Source organism: Cetorhinus maximus, chromosome 11 (assembly GCF_964194155.1).
Source record: "Cetorhinus maximus chromosome 11, sCetMax3.hap1.1, whole genome shotgun sequence".
NCBI lineage: Eukaryota > Metazoa > Chordata > Chondrichthyes > Lamniformes > Cetorhinidae > Cetorhinus > Cetorhinus maximus.
In genome coordinates, this window is record NC_135889.1 from 9,705,014 (window position 1) to 9,725,885 (window position 20,872).

Sequence of the window (20,872 nt, forward strand, 5' to 3'; positions counted from 1 at the left end):
ACCTGGTTTCTACACGTAATTTTCAACACAGGCTGGTGAGCACAGAGAGGAGGAACTCTGTCTGATCCCCCCCCTCCTTCCCAAACCCTGATGCCTAGTTGCCAGCAGTTAGCTCAGCACAGGCCTGTGATCAATCTGGACATAACCAGTCAATATGGCTCAGTACCAGATCAAATGATGCGTCTAACCTGAGACATTAGGAATAACATCTCTATCTATGCAATACGTTTAGAGTCTATTGGTTGTTTTCATGACTGAAGTAATAGTATTCCGCCAAAAATATCTGCAGCAGCCCCCATCCCCACCCTCCCAACTCAAACACTTCCATTCCAGCCGGCACACTTTTTATAATTCTTCCAAGGGATGTGGAATGGGGGAAATGGGAGTTGTGCATGGTAGGAGTTGATGAAAAGGCAGGTATATCAAACAGCTACATATTCCATAAACGCTTTTTGCAGTAGCAAATCAGGCCTGAGAGAGCAGGCGGGCTGTCAGAAATCAGTCTGAGCTCCACGGCAGCCAATGCTGCCTCAGAGCTCGCAACCCACGAGCTGCAGTTTGGGAAGCCCTGCCCTAGCCCTCGAGGCGTGATGGCTCTTTAACTGCTCTGTGTGAGCGAGAGGTATACAGATAAACGCTGCCCTGTCAGCTCCAGTGAGAAATTAGAATCAGCAGAACAAATGCCTCACCATCCTGAAACACCCGCTCCACATTCAGGCCGTAGGTGGCACACGTCTCATAGTAAGTGCATCGCTTCAGATCGTTGGAGAGTTTCCGGGCCCTGGAGTCATCAATCACACGTGGATTCGCTGCGCTGATGGCGTCTGCAGGAGGGAGAATACGAACAGCAGCTTACCATGTGCTGAACATTGACTGTAGCAATCACTGTGGAAAACCAGCCAGGGCCCTCAGCATCCCTCTCACAGTTAAAAGGACTGCAAGACACACCCATCTCCCGCACAACAAAAATTTCACCGGCACAGCTCCCACTGGCATCGGTTGGGGGGGGGGGCACAAAGGAAAACCTACGCTGAGTTAACTGGTCTCAGGCTACAGTGGCAGCAGCACAGCTACAACTGGCCTCGACCGACTGAAGGCAGAATCAGGCTTCAGGAGGACACACGCTGGTGAAGTGGGCAGACGCAAAGCAGATTAAATTTAATGCAGGGAAGTCCCAAGTGGTGGACCTTTGAAGGAAGAATAAGGTGAGGCAATATAAACTAAATGGTACCACTTTACTGAGGGCACAAGAACAGAGAGACCCAGAGATTACTGGAGAGGAGGTGTTGAAGGTGGCAGGACAAGTTGATAAAGCATGCAGCAGGACTTTATAACTACAGGGAGAGACCAAAAGCGCAATGAGGTTGCACTAAAGCGTTATAAATCACTGGTTAGGCCCCAGCTGGAGCATTGTGCTCAATTCTGGACAACACACTTTAGGGAAAGATGCCAAGGCTTTAAAAAGGAGATTTACTAGAGTGGTACACCAGGGATGTGGGACTATTTTTCCTTTATTCTTTCAAAGAATATGAGCGTCACTGGCAAGACCAACGTTTGTTGACCATCCCTCACTGCCCTTGAACTGAGTGACTTGCTCAGCTGTTTCGGAGAGCAGTTAAGAGTCAACCACATTGCTGTGGGTCTGGAGTCACATGTAAGCCAGACTAGGTAGGTAAGAACAGCAGATTTCCTTCCCTAAAGAACATTAGTAAACCAGATGGGTTTTTACGACAATCGATGATGGTTTCATGGTCACCAATACTGAGACCAGCCTTCAATTCCAGATTTATTAACTGAATTCAAATTCCACCAGCTGCTCTGGTGGGATTTGAACCCATGGCTCCCAGGGAATTAGCTTTGGCCTTGGATAACCAGTTCAGTAACATTACCACCATGCCACTGTCTCCCTTCTATTTCAGTTACGTGGAGAGACTGAAGATGCTGGGGTTGTTCTCCTTAGAGCAGAGGAGGTTAAGTGGAGATGTAATCAAAGTGCTCAAAATCACGTGGGGTTTTCGACAGATGGGTAGAAACTGTTTCTACTGGTAACCAGAGGACACAGATTTAAGATAATTGGCAAAAAGAGCCAGGGATTTAGCCCCTTGAGCTTGTTCCATCTTTCAATGAGACCATGGCTGATTTGTGACCTTCCTTGATGAACCTGTCAATGGCCCTTATTCATTAATAGCTTTGGGTAACAAAAGCCTAGCAATCTCAGATTTAAAATTAATAACTCATCTTGCCTTATTTGGCATCTGCAGAAGAGTGTTCCAAACTTCTCCCATCCCTTGAGTTTATCAGTGTTTCCTATCTACACTCCTGAAAGGTCTGGCTCTAATTTTCAGACTGGTTAGGAATTATTAAAACTAGTTTCTCTCTATTTACCCTTTCTGTTCCCATTTATATCGTGAAAACATTAATCAAATCTCCCCTTAATCTTCCAAGTTCCAGGGAATGCATCCCCAGTTTGTGGAATCTCTCTTTATGATTTGACTCTGGAGTATCATTCTAGTAATTCCATGCTGCACTCCCTCAAAGGCCATAGACCAATAGAAAAGTTACAGCACAGAAGGAGGCCATTCAGCCCATCTTGTCCATGCCAGCCCGAGGACACCTTTCTAATCCCACCTGTAAAATAAAAATCTGCAGGGCTATGAGGAAAGAGTAGGGGAGTGGGGCTAATTGGATAACTCGTTCAAAAAATTAGCACAGACACGATGGGCTGAATGCCCCTCCTCTTCTGCTATAAGATTCTACAAAACTTAGTTCTTAACCGAACAGGCAGTCATTTAATAAATAACCATTGTCAGGCAGCAGAGGGCAGCAGCAACCCATAAAAGATTCAGGAACACAGAGGAAGGTGCAAATTTGACAGTAACAAAGCGGTGAAGGCACATACCTTGTTTAACTTCAATAAATGGAAAGGGAAACAGATCTATAGCTAGACTTGCAGGCTTGATAAACACAGCAAAAAGTTCCGAGTAAAGATTTTCTTTGAGCACTACTTGTAAAAGACCCGTCGCTACAAATAGCACAAGGAGGAAATTTGTGAAATGCACAGCAAATAAATGTCACGTTGGTGGGCCACCCATCAAAGTACAGGCATCTCTCACAGTGATTCCCAATATTCACAGAGTCCTCGCAGGCAAGCTGAAGTGAGCTGCTGCATAACGACCCTCTTACCAGTGGAAACAGTTTCGCCTTTATTCTATTGAAACCTTCCATGATTTTGAACACCTCTATTAAACAAACCTCCCCTCAACCTTCCACGCTCTGCAGGAGAACTGCTTCGAATGGTCATTTTCACAGCAGCATTGCAACAACTTGGTGACTGAATCGCTGCCCACTCTCAATGACTGAGCTCATTGGGGTAGAGAATTCTAAAGACTCACAGCCTTCTGGAGTGAAGACATTTCTCCTGGCCTCCTCAGTCCCAAAATGGCCGGCCCCTTATCCTGAGACTGTGGCTCCGAATTCCAGGCTCTCCAGGTGGGGTGGGGACAGCCTCACAGTCTCCATCTTGTCAAGCTCTCTAAGAATTTGATACATTTCAATGAGATCACCCCTCATTTTCCTGAACTCCAAAGAATATGGGCTAGTCCACTCTCTCCTCAAAGGACAATCCTCTCATCCCAGGAAATCAATCTAATGAGCCTTTGCTGTTCTCTGCCTCTTAGGTACAGAAACCAAAACTGTGCATAGTACTTCAGGTGTGGTCCCACAGTCTTATTGCAGCAAAGTTTCCTGACTCTCATAGCCCAATCCCCATGCAATAGAGGCTAACATACCACTTGCCTTCCTAATTGTTTACTGTACCTACAACTTAACTTTCTGTAATTTCCATACGAGGATACCCACGGCGAGTCTGTCAATAACTAGAGCTAATTGATTTAAAATCATCGGCAAAATATGTAGAGAGGGGATGGTGAAGAAATGTTTTCACTGAGAGCTGCCAGGATCGGAAACACTCTACCTGAAAAGATGGTGGCAATGATCCCATAAATAATATTAAATGGGAGTTGCACAGGTACTTGAGAAACTTAAGCGTTACAGGCAAAAAGTGAAGGTGTGGGGCTAAGTACAACTGCTCTTTCAAAGAGCCAGCACACCATGATGGGCTGTGTGGCCTCCATCTGCATTATAAGTTCCTATGGGCTGAATCATAGGGTGCGTGGGATTCTCCGTTCCTACTCCCGGTTAAAAAGTCCGGGGATGGGGGAGCTGGCCGAGGAGAACACCAACTGCCTCACAGCCACTTAGCAAGCAACTGGCCGTTAATAGGCTGGAGACGGGATTTCTACCCCTCAGGGACAGGATGTCCCGCCTCAAAGGGCTGCCGTCCCATCAGAGGGCAGTAACTCTCCAGTACTTCAGGCCAGGAAGAGGCGTGTGGCAATGGATCGGGACTGGTCAGTGTTTGGGGGCCTCACTGGGTGCCAAGCTGGCATACCCGGTGAGGGGGGGCTGGGGTTTGAGAGACCACGGTGGAAGGGCAACCTGGAAAGGGGGCAGGTGACTGTAAAACAGGGTCTCAATTTTCCCAGAGGTAGGCAGGTCATCCGACACCACCCCCACCACCGGTATAGCTGTGGTGGGGTCAGAGACAGGTGGATAGGAGGCAGGCAGGCCACCCGCTGGATTTAACGCCCACTTAAAGGCATCCCACTATCACTGGCATTCACCCAGCAGTGGGAGGGGTGCTTGCCATGCGTAAAGCCTAAAAAGCAAACCCTGACAGAGTTGCTTGTGGGCTTCCAGGGTATGGGTCCCTTGTTCAAAGGCACTCAGTGCCTGACCCAGCATCACGAAGGGAGATGCTTGCTGAGAGCCACACCCCGGCCCAGCTACCTATCCTTCTACCTCCCTCCCACCTGACTCCCATCCCTTCATCACTCACCTGTGGCCTGGGTGCCTCAAGCAATCCTGGGCCTGGGTGGGTGCATTGTCCGCAGCAGTCACCACTCCTACTGGCGCTGCCCAGCAATGCACAGCTGCTGCCCTCTGGTTGGCAGTTCTTGGAGAGTGAAGTTGTTAATCCTGAGGAAGGCCTACCGCTGCCCAGTTAAGTGTCTGATTGTCAATTAATTCAGTGGCCCTTATTAAAAAGAGGTATCGAGGGGTTGTGGCCAGCTCTCCAGCTGGCTGGTGAGACCCCCAACACCTCCATTAAATACCACCCTTTATGTTCTCCTCACAGCCCACATCCCCACCTGGTTTTGTGTCATCAATAAATTTAGATACATTACTCTTAGTCCCCTCATCTAAGTCATCAATATAAATTGCAAATAGCTGAGGCTCCAGCACTGATCCTTGTGGCAACCCACTAGTTACACCTGCCATCCCAGGAATAGCTCATTTATTCCTACTCCCTGTTCTCAGATCACAATCCAATCTTCAATCCATGCTAATATATTTTTCCCAACCTCATGAACCCTAATCTTGAGAGACTGGTTCATCGCCCACAGGGCACAATGACAGGTTTACCCTCATTGTGTACTGTGATTGGCTCATCGCCCACCAATTACCATAATTGGGTCATTTTCCATGGTGTAGAGTGATTGGTCATTGTCTAAGCTGTGCAGTGATTGGCTCATTTCACATGCTGTACAGTGATTGGCTCATTGCCCTTGGTGTATAGTGATTGGCTCATTGCCCTTGGTGTACAGTGATTGGCTCATCGCCCTTGGTGTAGAGTGATTGGCTCATTGCCCTTGGTGTAGAGTGATTGGCTCATCGCCCTTGGTATACAGTGATTGGCTCATCGCCCTTGGTGTACAGTGATTGGCTCATTTTCCATTGAGTTGAATAATCCAAGAGCAGAGAAGAGAACTACCTTAAAATAAATTGACTCCACTTTAAGATGCTATGAAAACAAGAGGAAAGCAGTGCCTGAATCAGGCAGTCTGTTTTATTGTTACCGTAATAAACACACAATAAATCACCCAATCTGTAATCAAAAGTTCTATTGATTGGAGGAGATGCTAAAGTTTGTTTGTGCCAACTTTCAAGTGTTTTATTCCTCAATGGTTAATTCTGTGCGCTTTCCTCCTCTCGAATTGACCTTCTTATCATAACTTTTGTCATTCACCTTTTGTGCAACTCCGCTGCACAAGCTCTTCTCTCCTAAAAAAAACTGTTAAGAGGAGGATACGGCACTGGATGTACAAAGGGGTTAAAGAGAGGCAATTCCAGGCAGTGAGACCAAGGAGCCTGAAGGCACTGCCGCTTATGGTGAAGCAAGGTGAAGGGTTGGGGTTTGGGGACGGACAAGGAATGGAATGCTCAAAGAGGTGTGTAAGCCTGAAGGAGGGTCACTCCCAGGCGATGATTTGAACACAAGGACAAATACAACAAGTTGCCAATGTCTCGTGGCTGCTCCTGTTACAAGGCGACTAGTAAGCTCTAAGGTTCTGATTTATCTCTGTAAATCCACAAAGCTGTGAAGCATCACCAACCAGCACCATCCATAAGTCACAAATGACTTTAGAGCAGATAATACAAGAAACAAAGACAAGAAAAGAAGAAAACTCTAGGGGAACACAATGACTAGATCCTGAGTTGGCCATATATGTTATTTAGTACCAATGACTCAATATTTCCATTCCTGTCCATGAGGCTGCGCTCACTGCCACAGAGGCTGAATAATAAATAACCGTAGCAACATGACCCCTCCTTACCTTGCGTCCCAACCAGTACCATCGGCATCTCTGTGGTGCTCCGATAGTTAGCCATCCTGGTGTAGTAATAGTAGACCGCATTGAAGCTGTTCTCATCCTCCAAACTGAAGACAAAGATAACAGCATCCACCCACATTGCGAACTGTAAGGAGATCAGGTCAATCAGTGAGGAATTGGCTCAGGCTGCTCAATGCAAACAACATCTCTTATTCCATTCCCTTCACCATTTACCTGCCACAGCCCCCATCAAAAGCTTGAAAGAAACCCACCCGCCTCAGCCTCACATTCAATAAGTTGAAGGCAATATAAAACAACAGGGTTTCCCCACAAACAGCAAACACTAAGAACTAACAGGTGTGCTTTCTTATCTCACTCTTTAAAAGAATGGTTTTTAGTCCATTCACATCCTGCTGACAACTGTAAACATGCAGTTGTTCAACCAATTATAATAGTGTAACTTGTAAAGTAGGATATAAATCGTAGGTGACACATTGGGTGCTCTGAATTGCTGACCTCAATGTTTAATTACTCGTATCCCATTTTTGTCCAAGCAAATAAAAGTTTGGCTCTGTCTATGTCTCACTACTTGGCTAAGACAAGTAACCTCCTTATTAGATCCATAAACTGCACTACGTATTTAGTGATTTGACACGGAGTTCCAGAATTCTGTATTCCAAAAAAATCCCAATTGCAATGAAATTGCCAGGCTCAGATTATGTTTAAGTAACTATAAGCCACTTGCTTTAATTATGGCACCAATCAGGCATAAGCCTTCAGGTCATACATGATTAACAATCCTTTCACCTAAAAATCTCTCTGCTTTCATTCAACCCACTTCAAGATGAATATTTAAGTGACCACCAAACAGTTGTTCAAGGGTTTGAGTCATTAACCTGGTACAAAGCTCAATATCTATGTATACTACAACCTGATGAGATGTAGGTGACCTAAACTACGCCTGACCTCGTCTCGAGGGTTCGCTCACACATTCACTCTCAGCCAGAGAAGTGCTCCTGTCACAGGAACTCAACTCGCACTTATACTTTATCTTTACCAGTTGCAGTGGACTGTTAGTGGTTTCACTCAAGCATCTAACATCTTCACAGTCTCAGTGTCAATCCGTCAAGCTGCCCCAAGATAAGGCCATTACTGCTCCTTTTATTTGAGCCTTTTACAGATTGAAATATGAATATCTTAATTTCTTTTAAATCAAAAGATGCCTTCAGATTTCATCCAATCTGGGATTGTTAAGAGTGTCATTCAGATCACTCCACTATGACCCCACCTCTAAAGCAGCCCACACACAGGGAGAACAACTGAAGTCTGAGGGTAACACTCTCAGGCCTTTGAGGAAAATAAATACTCATTCCTTTTGAAGGAGACGAGTAGATATTTTAAATCACATCTGTGTCAACCAGTCAAGGGTTCTGAGCACCTGGGCTTGGACAGCCCACAATATTCACACACTTGCGGAAAATAAGAAGTAAATTTTTATCTTTAAACTGCAGTATTTATCAACCAAATCCCTTCTGGTCATTGATGAAAAAGACAGACATCTGTGCATCAACACCCCTTCATTCCTCAGCCTACTTCTAGTGATTAAAACATTGTACATGACATCGAGGTGTGGCACAGGGCTGAGCAAACACCCTCCTTTTGTGCTTTCTAAAAACCAAATTCATCCTCAGTGTGGGCATAAAATCCAGTTATAAATTCCTGCAGTTCCTCTGAAATCTCAATTCTCTTCACTTCCTCTTGAATTCACTAAACAAAAAGTCAGGCCCTGAGCACATTTGCACTCTAGGTCAGCCCCAGAGTAAGAACTGTACAAGTGCCAGATGAATGAAGTCTAGAAAAAAAACATCAATTAAAAAAAAGTCTAGCATTTATATGGCTCTTTTTGTGACCACCGGACATTTTAAAGCACTTTACAGCCAATGAAGCACATTTTGAAGAGTCACTGGCAGCACAGAACTTGAGTATCGCTGAAAAAAGAGACATGTTGTCGAAGCTTTTCATCTTGCACTCATCAGGACAATTTGCAAGAATACCAACTGTAAAGGAGACAACAACAGGGCCCTGAGCTTTGCACACAGAAGGAGCATGTCCGCGCATTGCACCTTTTTCAGCTGAACAAAAGTTTGGGAGACAGCCATTCCCTGGTACACTCCCCAGGGCAATGCCTTGACCAATCAGAGCCAACCTGCCTGGTTTGAATTAAAAAGCTTGGCAGTTAATGCCTCTACCAATCAGAGTCCACTTGCTAACCAATCGGCACCATTTTCTCATTCAGTATAAATTGTTGTTCCCTTTACAATTTGGTATTCTTGTGAATTGTCCTGATGAGTGCAAGACGAAAAGCTTTGACAGCATGTCTCTTTTTTCAGCAATTTTGTTCCCCTGCTCTTCTTTGAAATAATGCCGTGGATCTTTTACATCCAGCCGAGCAGCAGACGGGGCCTCAGTTTAAATTCTCAATCAAAAGGTAGCACCTCCGACAGTGCAGCACTCCCTCAGTACTGCACTGGAATATCAGCCTTGATATTTGCACTCAAGCCCTGAAGTCAGACTTTGAGCCCAAAACCTTGTGACTCAGAGGTGAGAGTGCTACCAACTGTGCCACAGCTAACACAAAAGCAAAGCCTCCCCTGTGATCTGGAGACTAGTGCTGGGAATGAGGTCAACATGTACATTGATGGGTTAAGAAAGCCTTGCATACCAGTCCCTTCTGAGCTTCCGTGGAAAGCCATGCGGTTACTGAGCAAGATGATAAGAGTGCCAGAGCATGACAGCAACATTAAACCACAAGTGTCAGCCTTTGTCTTAATGGAGATTCAGCATGAAGCACCAATGATTTGTACCTGTCCAGTATTCCCCTATCTCAGCCAGGCCATTGATGAGGAGTTACTGGACACAAATTTAGCATTTTCCCTTTGGCCTGTATGGGAAAACATGAGAGAGAGCAAGAGAAAGAGGTGTGAGAGGGAGAGGGCAAGAGACAGGTGAGAGGGCATGACATGGCAGGAGAGAGAAAAATGGTGAGAAAGAGAGACAGAGTGTGTGAGAGACCACGTGGGAGAGAGAGAGCACAAAGAGTGTGAGAGAGAGACTGAGAGAGTGTGAGAGAGAGAGAGTGACAGAGTGTGTGTGAAAGAAAGAGAGAGAGGGAGACAGTGTGAGAGAGAGCACGGCAGGATGTGTGAGAGAGAGAGAGAGAGAGAGAGAGAGAGAGAGAGCGGCAGGGTGAGAGAGAGAAAGAGAAAGAGAGTGCAAGATCGATTACCCAGCTACTGCAATATGACTACCAGCAAATTGGCAATGATGCAGAGCTGAGGGAAGACTCCAAGTTCATCCTATTAATTGCTAATAAATTCAATAAGAAATTCTGGAAAAACCTCTTTACCCAGAGAGTGCTGAGAATGTGGAACTCATCAGCATGGGGAAAGGATGAGGTGAATAACATAGGCACATTTAAAGGGAAGCTGGATAAGTACACGAGGGCAAAGGGGATAGAAGGATATGTTGGTCGGGTAAAACGAAAGAGGGTAGGAGATTTCTCCCAAATAGCCTGCTCCTGTGCTGTAAATTTAATGTAGTCTTCTTGGCTAGGAAATTAAAATTAAAAATTGTCACAAAAAATACAATTATTCTTCTTAAACTATGTTTTTTTGTGTAAAGATGTGAATTCCTAACAGTAGGATATAGCACAGCGTGATACAGCTCGAGTCGTGTGCACCAGACGGATTAACTCATCCGTGCTGGCACTCACTGATTAAACAGTCTAAAGCCAAAAACAGAAGGTGGAAAGGATTGGAGGGATAATCTGTCACTGTTTCATTTAGATTGATTTTCAAAAGGCAAGGCCATATCAGCAAGACTTGCCTTGAAAATACAGAATCAAGAAAGATCAAAGATCTGGGTGCCATTTGTAAATGTTCATTACATGAGGAATTTTATTTTGTAAATTGACTCCAGAATAAATTCAGCAACGTGAACGTGTTCACCTGCAGGTTGCACAAGTAACAAATCCTAAGGATTATTGCAATGAACTCCAGGTACTTGGAATTTACTCTGTGTCTCCTCCCATTCCCATGTCTGGTGACACCGATTCTTCCTGGGCATAGGCTGAGCAAAGCTGGTAGTGCCTTGGTACCTCTGCCAACTGACCATTCTTATTATGCAAGGGAACCAAAGAGCTATAGAAAAGTTACAGCACAGAAAGAGTCCATTCAGTCCATCATGTCTGCGCTGGCCGGAAAAGAAAAAAATTTTTTAAAACTAGCTGCCCATTCTAATCCCACCTTCCAGCATCCAGTTGATACCCAGCTGCCTTTTAAATGAGTTGAGGGTTTCTGCCTCCACCACCAAACCAGGAAGTGAATTCCAGATACCAACCACGCTCTGGGCGAAGAAGCTTTTCCTCATGTTCCCTCAAATGCTTCTACCAATCACCTTAGTCTGTGTCCCCTGATAATTGATCTCTCTGCAAGGGGAAAGTGGGCATCCCTGTCTACTCTATCCAGGCCCCTCGTAATCTTGTACACCTCAATCAGGTCACACCTCAAGCTTCTTCAGTTCCAAGGTAAACAACCCCAGCCTACCCAATCTTTTCTCATAGCTGCAATTTTCAAGCCCTGGCAACATTCTTGTAAATGTCCTCTGTACTCTCTCCAGAGCAATTATGTCCTTCCTGTGATGTGGTGACCAGAACTACACACAAAATTCCAGCTGTGGCCTAACCAGCATTTTATATAGTTCCATCATTACATCCCTGCTTTCGTTTTCAATACCTCGCCCAATAAAGGAAAGTATTCCATGTGCTTTCTTTACCACCTTACCCACCTGTCCTGCCACCTTCAGGGACCTGTGGACATGCACTCCAAGGTCTTTCACATCCTCTACCCTTTCCAATATCCTCCCATTTATTGTGTACTCCCCAGCTTTGTGTGCCCTGCCCCAAAAGTTCAACTTTTCGGAGTGACCACTGCCAAATGCTCCATGTGTGTCCCTGGTGGTGTGGGGTTGGTTTTGGGAGGGGAGGCAGTCATGGAGTAACAGTCAGGCATGGAAAACCCTGCTGATTCTTCCTCAGCCAGGGGGCAATACAGCACTCCACTGAAAGTTTGGTAGAGTGCCACAGGATTGGGAATGACTGATCCCCATTTCTGTGCAGTTTCTCAATATGGCCATCCCAAGGTTTTGACATCTCGGGAATGTACTGAGCAATGCAAGTGATACCCTATTACAATCCCTGGTGGGGTTTGAAGATGATCAGCCTGCGTGGCACTGCCCCTCAGCCAAGCCTTCTACCTAGGCTTGCACGGCGAAAATGGGTGCCTGGACCAAGTGCCAGATGCTCTCGGAAATCACTAAAACACATTTCAAACAACTGGAAAGTTGTCGCTGCACCATTATTGCAGGATGCACAGAAATCATTCTGAACCATGCCAGAGTTGCAAAATTAGGAATTTCCACTCGCACCATTCGATTTCTCAGAGAGACAGCATCAGGTAGGACCAGGCTGGGCAAGGAGGAGCTAGGGTGAATTGGGGCAGAATGCCTCCACTAACTAGAATGGAGGGTGGGGATGAAAGAGTGCCAGTGTGAACTGGAGACGTGGTGGTGGAGAGCAGAAGGATGAGAGCTTGAATTGAGAAAGAGGGAATGAATAAACAATTTATCAGAATCAGAGAGTGTTACACTAATGTAAGACAGCGAGAGAGAGAGAGAGAGACAGTGGGGGAGACAGAGAGGGATACTTAAAATAGAGACACTGAAAGAATATGGAAAAAAGTAGTGGGAAATAGCAAATTGTACATTTAAAAACTACACTGAAAAATCAGAGGGTGGTCCATTAGTGCCATATTGTAAAAGCAGGATCTATTGTTTTAGAAGCTTTAGAAATTCATCATTGCATTAAGCTCCCCTCCTATCACTCCATCTCCATGTTTTCTGAAGATGCCCTGTCTTGACCTGTGAACCTTGACAAGAGGGCATCTAACCACAGGTCATCCTCACTGCACCGGTCCTATTATCTAAAGTCCACGCCTTTCAGCAGGAATTTCTTGGAAGTCAATCAGGAGCTTGTTTGACTGCTCAATGGGTTAATGAGTCACCAAAGCAAATTGTTAGGTCTGCCAAAGACAGGGGTATAAAGGCTCTCAAATCCCCCCCAGATCTACACATCTCCCACTGAATCATCACAGAGCAAACTACTGATTTAAAAAAATTAAGTTAGAGCAGAGGGCTGTTAAATACAGCCTGATGCTGTCTCTCTGAGCAGAGCTGGGCTAGGATTTGGATCAGATTCCAAAGTGGCAATTTGGAATGTTAGGAAGAGACGTGCAATCATAAAACCCAATAATAAAAACAACTGGCCAGAGAACGTCAAATGGATGATGTTTTAGTGACACTATTTATTATTTACTTATTCTGACTTACTTCCTCACTTTCTTTTACTCTATCGAACACCAGAAGCACCCAGAACCCCATAGGCAATGAAAGATTACATTTCACAAACTGTACTTATAACAAACTCAAAAATGGATTCAATCCTGATCGCAATTTAATTCTTGTATAAACCAACTTGATCCCCCGTAATGGAAAAGCTCCACACAGCCCATTTTCACATTGTATAATAAAGACCTTTATCCTTTCCTTTAAAAAAACAAATGATCTCAGCATCATTTTCAAATACGATGTTGTAATACAGTTTCCTGTACAAGTAATCCGCACATACAGATTGTCAGATTTTTTTTTTGCCTGTTTTGAATGACAGAGCCGCTTTGTCCGCTGCAGTACCTACCTGTGCCTCTGGAGGCCCCCCTTCATCTCTGATCAGCAGTAGGTAACTCTGGCCGTCCACCACAATCTCTTTCTTAAAGCGCCCACCTGTCACAAAAACAGGTTATAGTGAAAGGCAAGGCCATGGCTGACAGCAGATATGTCACGACCACACACAGCAAGGTAAAGGTGATACCAACTACAGGGCATGTTCACACTACACTAGCAAAGGATGGATTACTGGTAACACACAGCAACAAGACGGTTGATAATGGCTGGGAAGGGACAGACAAGTTGTGATATGACGGACGGTTTATGTTGTCTATTCTATTGGCAAACTATAAAAAGAGCAATCACATACGTGTATCGAAGGCCCTACTGGGCACAATGTGTATCATGGTTTCCTGATGTGGGGCCCACAAGGCATTTCTACGTTTGATAAGAAGTTGGTTGAACTAATGGCTTTCATCCAGGACTTATAACTCAAACTGTGTTTGATTTACCTGATTTTCACTGTCCCTTGCACCATTATCTGACTACTCCTAGGCCTTATATCAGAAGCACTGCTCCACAACCACTTTCTCAAGAGAAAAGCTTGACATTTGTTGGATTTATGTCAGTCAGAAAGTAAGCATCAGTCATCCTAACACTGCATAAAACAATACCTCCAGACTTCTCGGTGCAGCCACCCACACAGGCTTCTTGTGTCAATGAAACGTGACTCTCATTCTGCTTGTCAATGCATCGATATGAGAACATCTCGAGGGCACAGGAAAAATGTAGGGCACCCCAGGAAGTCTGGGTCTGTGACCTTGTCTAAAATATTTAATGTAGGTCAGTACCTTTTATCTGAGCTTTGCCCTCACAGTGATACTTTCCCAGACAGTTAAGAAAATAAAAAAGGACATCCTTGTAAGTGCATCTAGTTCTTCTTTAGGCTCCTCAATCCTTACATGCACCAATATAAAGTTGCTCATGTCTAATATAGCATTCATCTTGTCCTCAACTCTCTTAGTGACTAGTGATGGTTACATTTGATGCCAGTGAACAGGCGGGCAAGAAAAATAAAATGTCAAACTGACTAAAGCTGCCCAATTGTCATTTAGGACAGTGCCATTGGAATCAGATGGCAGAGAGAGTTGTGCAATAATGTTTGGTTCAGTGCAAGCGGGAGTAACGGCAAAGCAGCATAGTTACCTGGCTCGATTGGTGTACAGGTTTCATGAACTTCCCAGAATTTTTTTTTTAAAAAAGGAAGTAGTGCGCTATTTACACCGAGTGAGCAAAATAAAACCGACAGTGTGACAATTCCGAGAGTGACAATTAAGGGGGAAAACTGCTGCTCCCAATAGCAAGACGCAAGGTAATGCATGTGTGCAAGCCTCAATGACTGGTCTTCTTGGTTGGATGAGAAAGGCGTTTCTGCGCCATTTGGATAGGATCCATTGCTATTTTACGTGGAAAAATGAACCTCCTCACTCTCAATTGAGAACATTTTTATTCAGTTTTTTTCATTCTGCTTCTCCAAGTGTCAGAACCACTAAGACCAGCTTCATGGGAGTGAAGGCATCTTTCCAAGGCCACCTACATCCAGTAAGGATTTTCCACTAGGCCCACAATCCGGGACTGACTGGCCGAAACAAACAGCTTTGGGGCGAATGGCAACACAGTATATGACCAGAAGTTATGCCTTGCTTTGTAGGGTTGCCTCTACCCTAACTTGCACCAAGTCCTGTTCATCCATCACTTGAAAGATGCACTGGCTTCTGGTTAAGCAATGTCTCAATTTTACATTTTTCATTCTTTTGGTCAAATTTCACCTAGGGCAGGTTTCTTCAGCTGACCTTGATGCAAAGCTACTGAATTCCTTCCCTAAACCTCTCGCCTCTCTTTCCTCCTTTGAGACACCCCTTAAAACCTGCCTCTTTTACCAAGCTTCTGATCACCTGTCCTAATATTTGCCTATGTCGCTGTGTCTAGTTTTGTCTGATAACACTCCTGTGGAACACCTTGGGATGTTTTACTGCGTCAAAGGCGCTATATAAATACAAGTTGTTTTAAACAGGTTACTTTCTGGCCAGAAAGTAACACAAAGCTCTCATTGTCAAGTTAAAGTTAAATCCCGAATATAAACAGAAAATGCTGGAAGTATTCAGCAGGTCAGGCTGAAGAGCCTGTGGAGAGAGAAACAGAGTTACCGCTTCAGGTCGATGACCATTCATACCAATACCTGCTGAGTATTTCCAGCACTGTGTTTATCTTTCAAATTTCAAGCATTTTGCTTTAGTCACTGAAGTTAAATCCTAGCCTCAGCAAGATACGAATGCAGCAAATTTTGCTATGCTGTGTGACCTTGTATCTTTATTTCTTCTTGCAAGTGGCAATGAGAGGGGGGAATGCCACATTTGCTGTAATGAAGGACCCTGGATTCTCTAACAGAGGTCAATAGTGCTGGACAGCAACTCTGGTAACTCATTTAAATTAAACACAATATTACACCCTTGCAACGGGAAGAAGGAGAATTACAGAACAGCACAAATGAATCTGTTGCACACATGCCAGAAATAGGACCAATGCCCCCGGAGGGGGTGCTGATGTAGAATGTGCTCTGTGCCATATGTTTGCAGCTCGCATGCAGGAACTAAGAGTCAGTAAGACCAGTCTGCCAGGGTGAAATTATTGCTGAATGCAGATCACAATGTCAGACATGCAAACTGAGGGCAAGGGAAGAGAAAATGGGCTATTACCCATTCTCCTCCTTAAATATTAGGTTTTTAAAGTGCGGAAAGCTTATTCTGCCTTACATACAGTGCAATAGGGGCTAATTTAAATTAAAATTTTGATCCCTGAAAGTCACAGCCTTCTTTACAAAGGTTAACTGTTCATCAAGACTCAGTGGGTTGGCTCCTGATCACTATCCAGAACCAACCCCGTGAAAAGCTTACATAAGGACATCTGGTGAATCCAGGGTCTATCCCAGATACGATGCACTCCACAGCAAGTTTGCTCACACATGAAGAATGATGGCTTGGGTTAAGTGCCTGAAGGCTGCCAGTACTTTCATAACAGTGTACCAGACAGAGCAAGAGCTACAGCAGAGTGGAGGAAAAGAGGGGCAGATACATTTATTAAAACAAATTTAGGCGACGTATCGACAGTCTTAGCTCTCAGTGGCTCTGGCAGCAGCCCCCTTAATCCTACAGATGTTGTTGTTAGTCTCTCTACATAATATGGAATGATATAAGATAAACTGGGAATGTTCTCCTTGGAGTAGAGAAATGGGGATTTAATAAAGTCATTCAAAATGAGAAAAGGCTTTGATAGACTAGATAGAGAGAACCCTATTTTCAATGGCAGGAGGGTTAGCAACCAGAGGACACAGGTTTAAGGTAATTGGCAAAACAATCAAACAGGAGATGAGTTTTTTTTTAAAGCAGCATGTTATGATGATCTGAACGCACTGCCTCCATCTGTGCTGCCATGATATTTTATACACACAGCTTTTATCCTGATCTAAACAGGGAGCCTGTCATGATGCCACTATCATTGGCGGTAATGTATATCAGAGAAGGAAGATGCTTCAGCACCCCTTACATCAAAAGCACCATCGTTAACTGCAAGCAGTGAGCGTTCCAAAAGTCAAAGTACAGTGATAATCTTCTGAATAAGCAGGTGAAATATAATGACCTTTTCTATGCTAACACAATAACCTTTGCTGCTGTTCTCCCCCATGTATGCTGGTTCCCAGTCCAGCAACACGCCAATTTTACAATTATCATCCTTTTTTTTCCCCCAAATACCTCCATGGCCTCGTCCCTTACTTCCTCTGTAACCTCCTGTATCCCCCGTGTGCTTGCTTGCTTTTCTTCTGCTTTCTGCTGCCAAGCTTCTAAGCTCCAGAATTCCCTCTCCAAATCTCTGTCTCTGTATATATATCTCTCCCTCTCTCTCTCTGCCTTAAAACCTAACTATTTGATCAAGCGTTTGGTCACCTGTCCTAATGTTTCTTTACGAGGCTTGATGTCAAATTTTAACTGATAACACTCCCATGAAGCACTTTGAGACGTAATTACGATGCTGAAGGTGTTATGTAAATTGAAGTTATTGTTAGCGATCTCTACAAATCCTACGAAAACACTGGTGCTAGCAGAAGAGTCTCAAACAGTGTAGTTGTCTTAAAAGTATATACTGCTCTGGTAGAGGCTATACTGGTACCACATGACAGTCAGAGCAAACAACTTCCTATTTTCAAAAATAATTATGGGCTAATGTTTTTCCCTTTCCAGAAGCTTGAACACAAACCCTAGGCTGGCTTTCCTAGTACAATATGAGAGAGTGTGGCACTGTCAGAGGTGCTGTCTTTCAAATGACATTTTGTGACAAGCTGTAACCTCATGGCCTGGCACATCTCCCACTCTACCATTAAGCTGGGGGATCAACCATGGTTCGATGAAGAGTGCAGGGGGGCATGCCAGGCATACCTAAAAACGAGGTGTCAACCTGGTGAAGCTATGACACAGGACTGCTTGCATGCCAAACAGCATAAGCAGCAAGTAATAGACAGGGCTAAGCTATCCCACAACCAACGGATCACATCTAAGCTCTGCGGTCCTGCCATATCCAGTCGTGAATGTGGTGGACAATTAAACTCACAGGAGAAGGATCCACAAATGTCCCCATCCTCAATGATGGGGGAGCTCACCATTTGCTACAATCTTCAGCCAGAAGTGCTGAGTGGATGGTCCAACTCGGCCTCCTCTGGAGGTCCCCAGCATCACAGATGCCAGTCTTCAGCCATTCGATTCATTCCACGTGATATCAAGAAACGGCTGAAAGCACTGGATATTGCAAAAGGCTATGGGCCCTGACAATATTCCTGCAATAGTACTGAAGACTTGTGCTCCAGAACTTGCCATGTGCCCCCTAGCCAAGCTGTTCCAGTACAGTTACAACACTGGCATCTACCCGCCTATGTGGAAAATTGCCCAGGTAGGTCCTGTCCACAAAAAGCAGGACAAATTCAACCTGGCCAATTACCACCCCATCAGTCTACTCTCATTCATTATCAAAGTAATGGAAGGGGGTCATCAACAATGCTATCAAGCGGCACTTGCTTCGCAATAACCTGCTCACTGACGCCTGGTTTGGGTTCTGCCAGGGCCACTCAGCTCTTGACCTCATTACAGCCTTGGTTCAAACATGGACAAAAGAGCTGAACACCCAAGTTGAGGTGAAAGGGACTGCCCCTGACATCAAAGCCATATTTGACCGAGTGTGGCATCAAGGAGCCCTAGCAAAACTGGAGTCAATGGGAATCAAGGGGAAAACTCTCCACTGGTTGGAGTCATACTTAGCACAAAGGAAGATGGTTGTGGCTGTTGGAGGTCAGTCATCTCAGCTCCAGGACATCACTACAGGAGTTCCTCAGGGTAGTGTCCTAGGCCCAACTGTCTTCAGCTGCTTCATCAATGACCTTCCTTCCATCATAAGGTAAGAATAGGGATGTTCTCTGATAATTGCACATGTTCAGCGTCATTCACGACTCCTCAGATACTGAAGCAGTCCATGTCCAAATACAGCAAAGCCTGGACAATATCCAGGCATGGGCTGACAAGTGGCAAGTAACATTCGCGCCACACAAGTATCAGGCAATGACCATCTCCAACAAGAGAGAATCCAACCACTGCCCCTTGATGTTCAATGGCATTACCATCACTGAATCCCCCACAATCAACATCCTGGGGGTTACCAGAAACTGAAATGGACTAGCCATATAAATACTGTGGCTACAAAAGCAGGTCAGAGGCTAGGAATAGTGCGATGAGTAACTCACCTCCTGACTCCCCAAAGCCTGTCCACAAGGCACAAGTCAGGAGTGTGATGGAATACTCCCAACTTGCCTGGATGAGTGCAGCTCCCACAACACTGAAGAAGCTTGACACCATCCAGGACAAAGCAGTCCACTTGATTGGCGCCACATCCACAAACATTCACTCCCTCCACCACTGACGCACAGTAGCAGCAGTGTGTACCATCTACAAGATGCACTGCAGGAATTCACCAAGGCTCCTGTGACAGCACCTTCCAAACCCACGACCACTACCATCTAGAAGGACAGGGGCAGCGGGTAAATGGGAACACCACCACCTGGAAGTTCCTCTCCAAGCCACTCACCATCCTGACTTGGAAATATATCACCGCTCCTTCACTGTCGCTGGTTCAAAATCCTGGAGCTCCCTTCCTAACAGCACAGTGGGTGTACCTACACCACTTGGACTGCAGCGGATCAAGAGGGCAGCTCACCACCACCTTCTCAAGGGCAACTAGAAATGGGCAATAAATGCTGGCCCAGCCAGTGAAGCCCACAGCCCCGTGAATGAATTTTTAAAAAAGACTGAGGACCCATCTGCCCTATTAGGTGGGTGTAAAGGATCCCACTGTACTATTTCAAAGAAAACAGGGCCATTCTCCCTGGTGTCCTGGCTAATATTTATCCCTTAACCACTGTCACTAAGATCAGATTTTCTAGTCATTATCTCACTACTGTTTGTGGGATTTTGCCACGCACAAATTAATGTTTTCTACAACAGTAACTACACCTGAAAAGTGACTGTAGAATCATTGTGTTCCTGAGGTCATGAAAGGCACTACATAAATGCAAGTCTTTCATTCATTTCCAGTTTTCTCCCTCCACATCCTGAAGGTCTTCTGGTCCTCAACAGTTCTTCAGTACCTCACCCATTCTTCATTGTTCAAATGTCAGCAGGCTATTCAACTGTGTAGGCATCACCATTAACTCTGGCCCTGTGCGTACAAGCTCCATTGATCCATGTTTGCTAGCAACAGTCAGTTGAAATCAAGAGCAGAAGCCTTGGCCAAATTTTCCTCACCCTTAACCCAAGGACTGCAGTCCAAACTATATCTCAAGCTGATTCTACGTAGGTCAAGGAATGAATGTGGAACCTTCAAGGTGAGGAACAGCAGGACTAGCCAGCAAATACCACAGGAAAGGTAGTTTAAACTCCCTCCCCTAAAAAGGATTCATTGGAGGCAGACACTGCTGCAGCAATGAACAGCAGAGTTTAGATGGTGTACAGTACTTTAAACTAGGAAAATTTTCAAAAAATTCTGTGCTGGCTTCCCATTTAATCCCAAAACATAGATACAATCAGGGAATAAAGGAATCATCTCAAACTATTTTTTTTACTGGCGAGGAACTGTTTGTCATGTGCTGTTACATAAGGTGTTACCTGGAGAAAGCACATTATCAGATGGAATAGGGGCCAGAGTTCAGCTGGGTCACACAGGAGAAGACACGAAGGTCTGGGGGAGGGGACCAGGGTCAGATACTGTTTAATAGCTTTGAGATTGGTGACAAAATTTTTCTGCTATATGTACATTTTATTTTAAAG

At 44.9% G+C, this 20,872-nt stretch overlaps 1 protein-coding gene across 3 annotated transcripts in view; it reads right to left on the bottom strand.

Annotated features, from left to right (window-relative positions):
• The window catches only part of agap1 (ArfGAP with GTPase domain, ankyrin repeat and PH domain 1), a 662,670-nt gene that overhangs the window by 310,415 nt on the left and 331,383 nt on the right, over window positions 1-20,872 (bottom strand). For all 3 annotated transcript variants that reach the window (XM_078551515.1, XM_078551513.1, XM_078551514.1), the window contains exons 4-6: window positions 13,483-13,568; window positions 6,678-6,819; window positions 690-824 (exon numbers count right to left, since the gene is read on the bottom strand). In XM_078551515.1, the coding sequence (XP_078407641.1) occupies window positions 690-824; window positions 6,678-6,819; window positions 13,483-13,568 (363 nt within the window). The remainder of the gene's footprint in view (window positions 1-689; window positions 825-6,677; window positions 6,820-13,482; window positions 13,569-20,872) is intronic.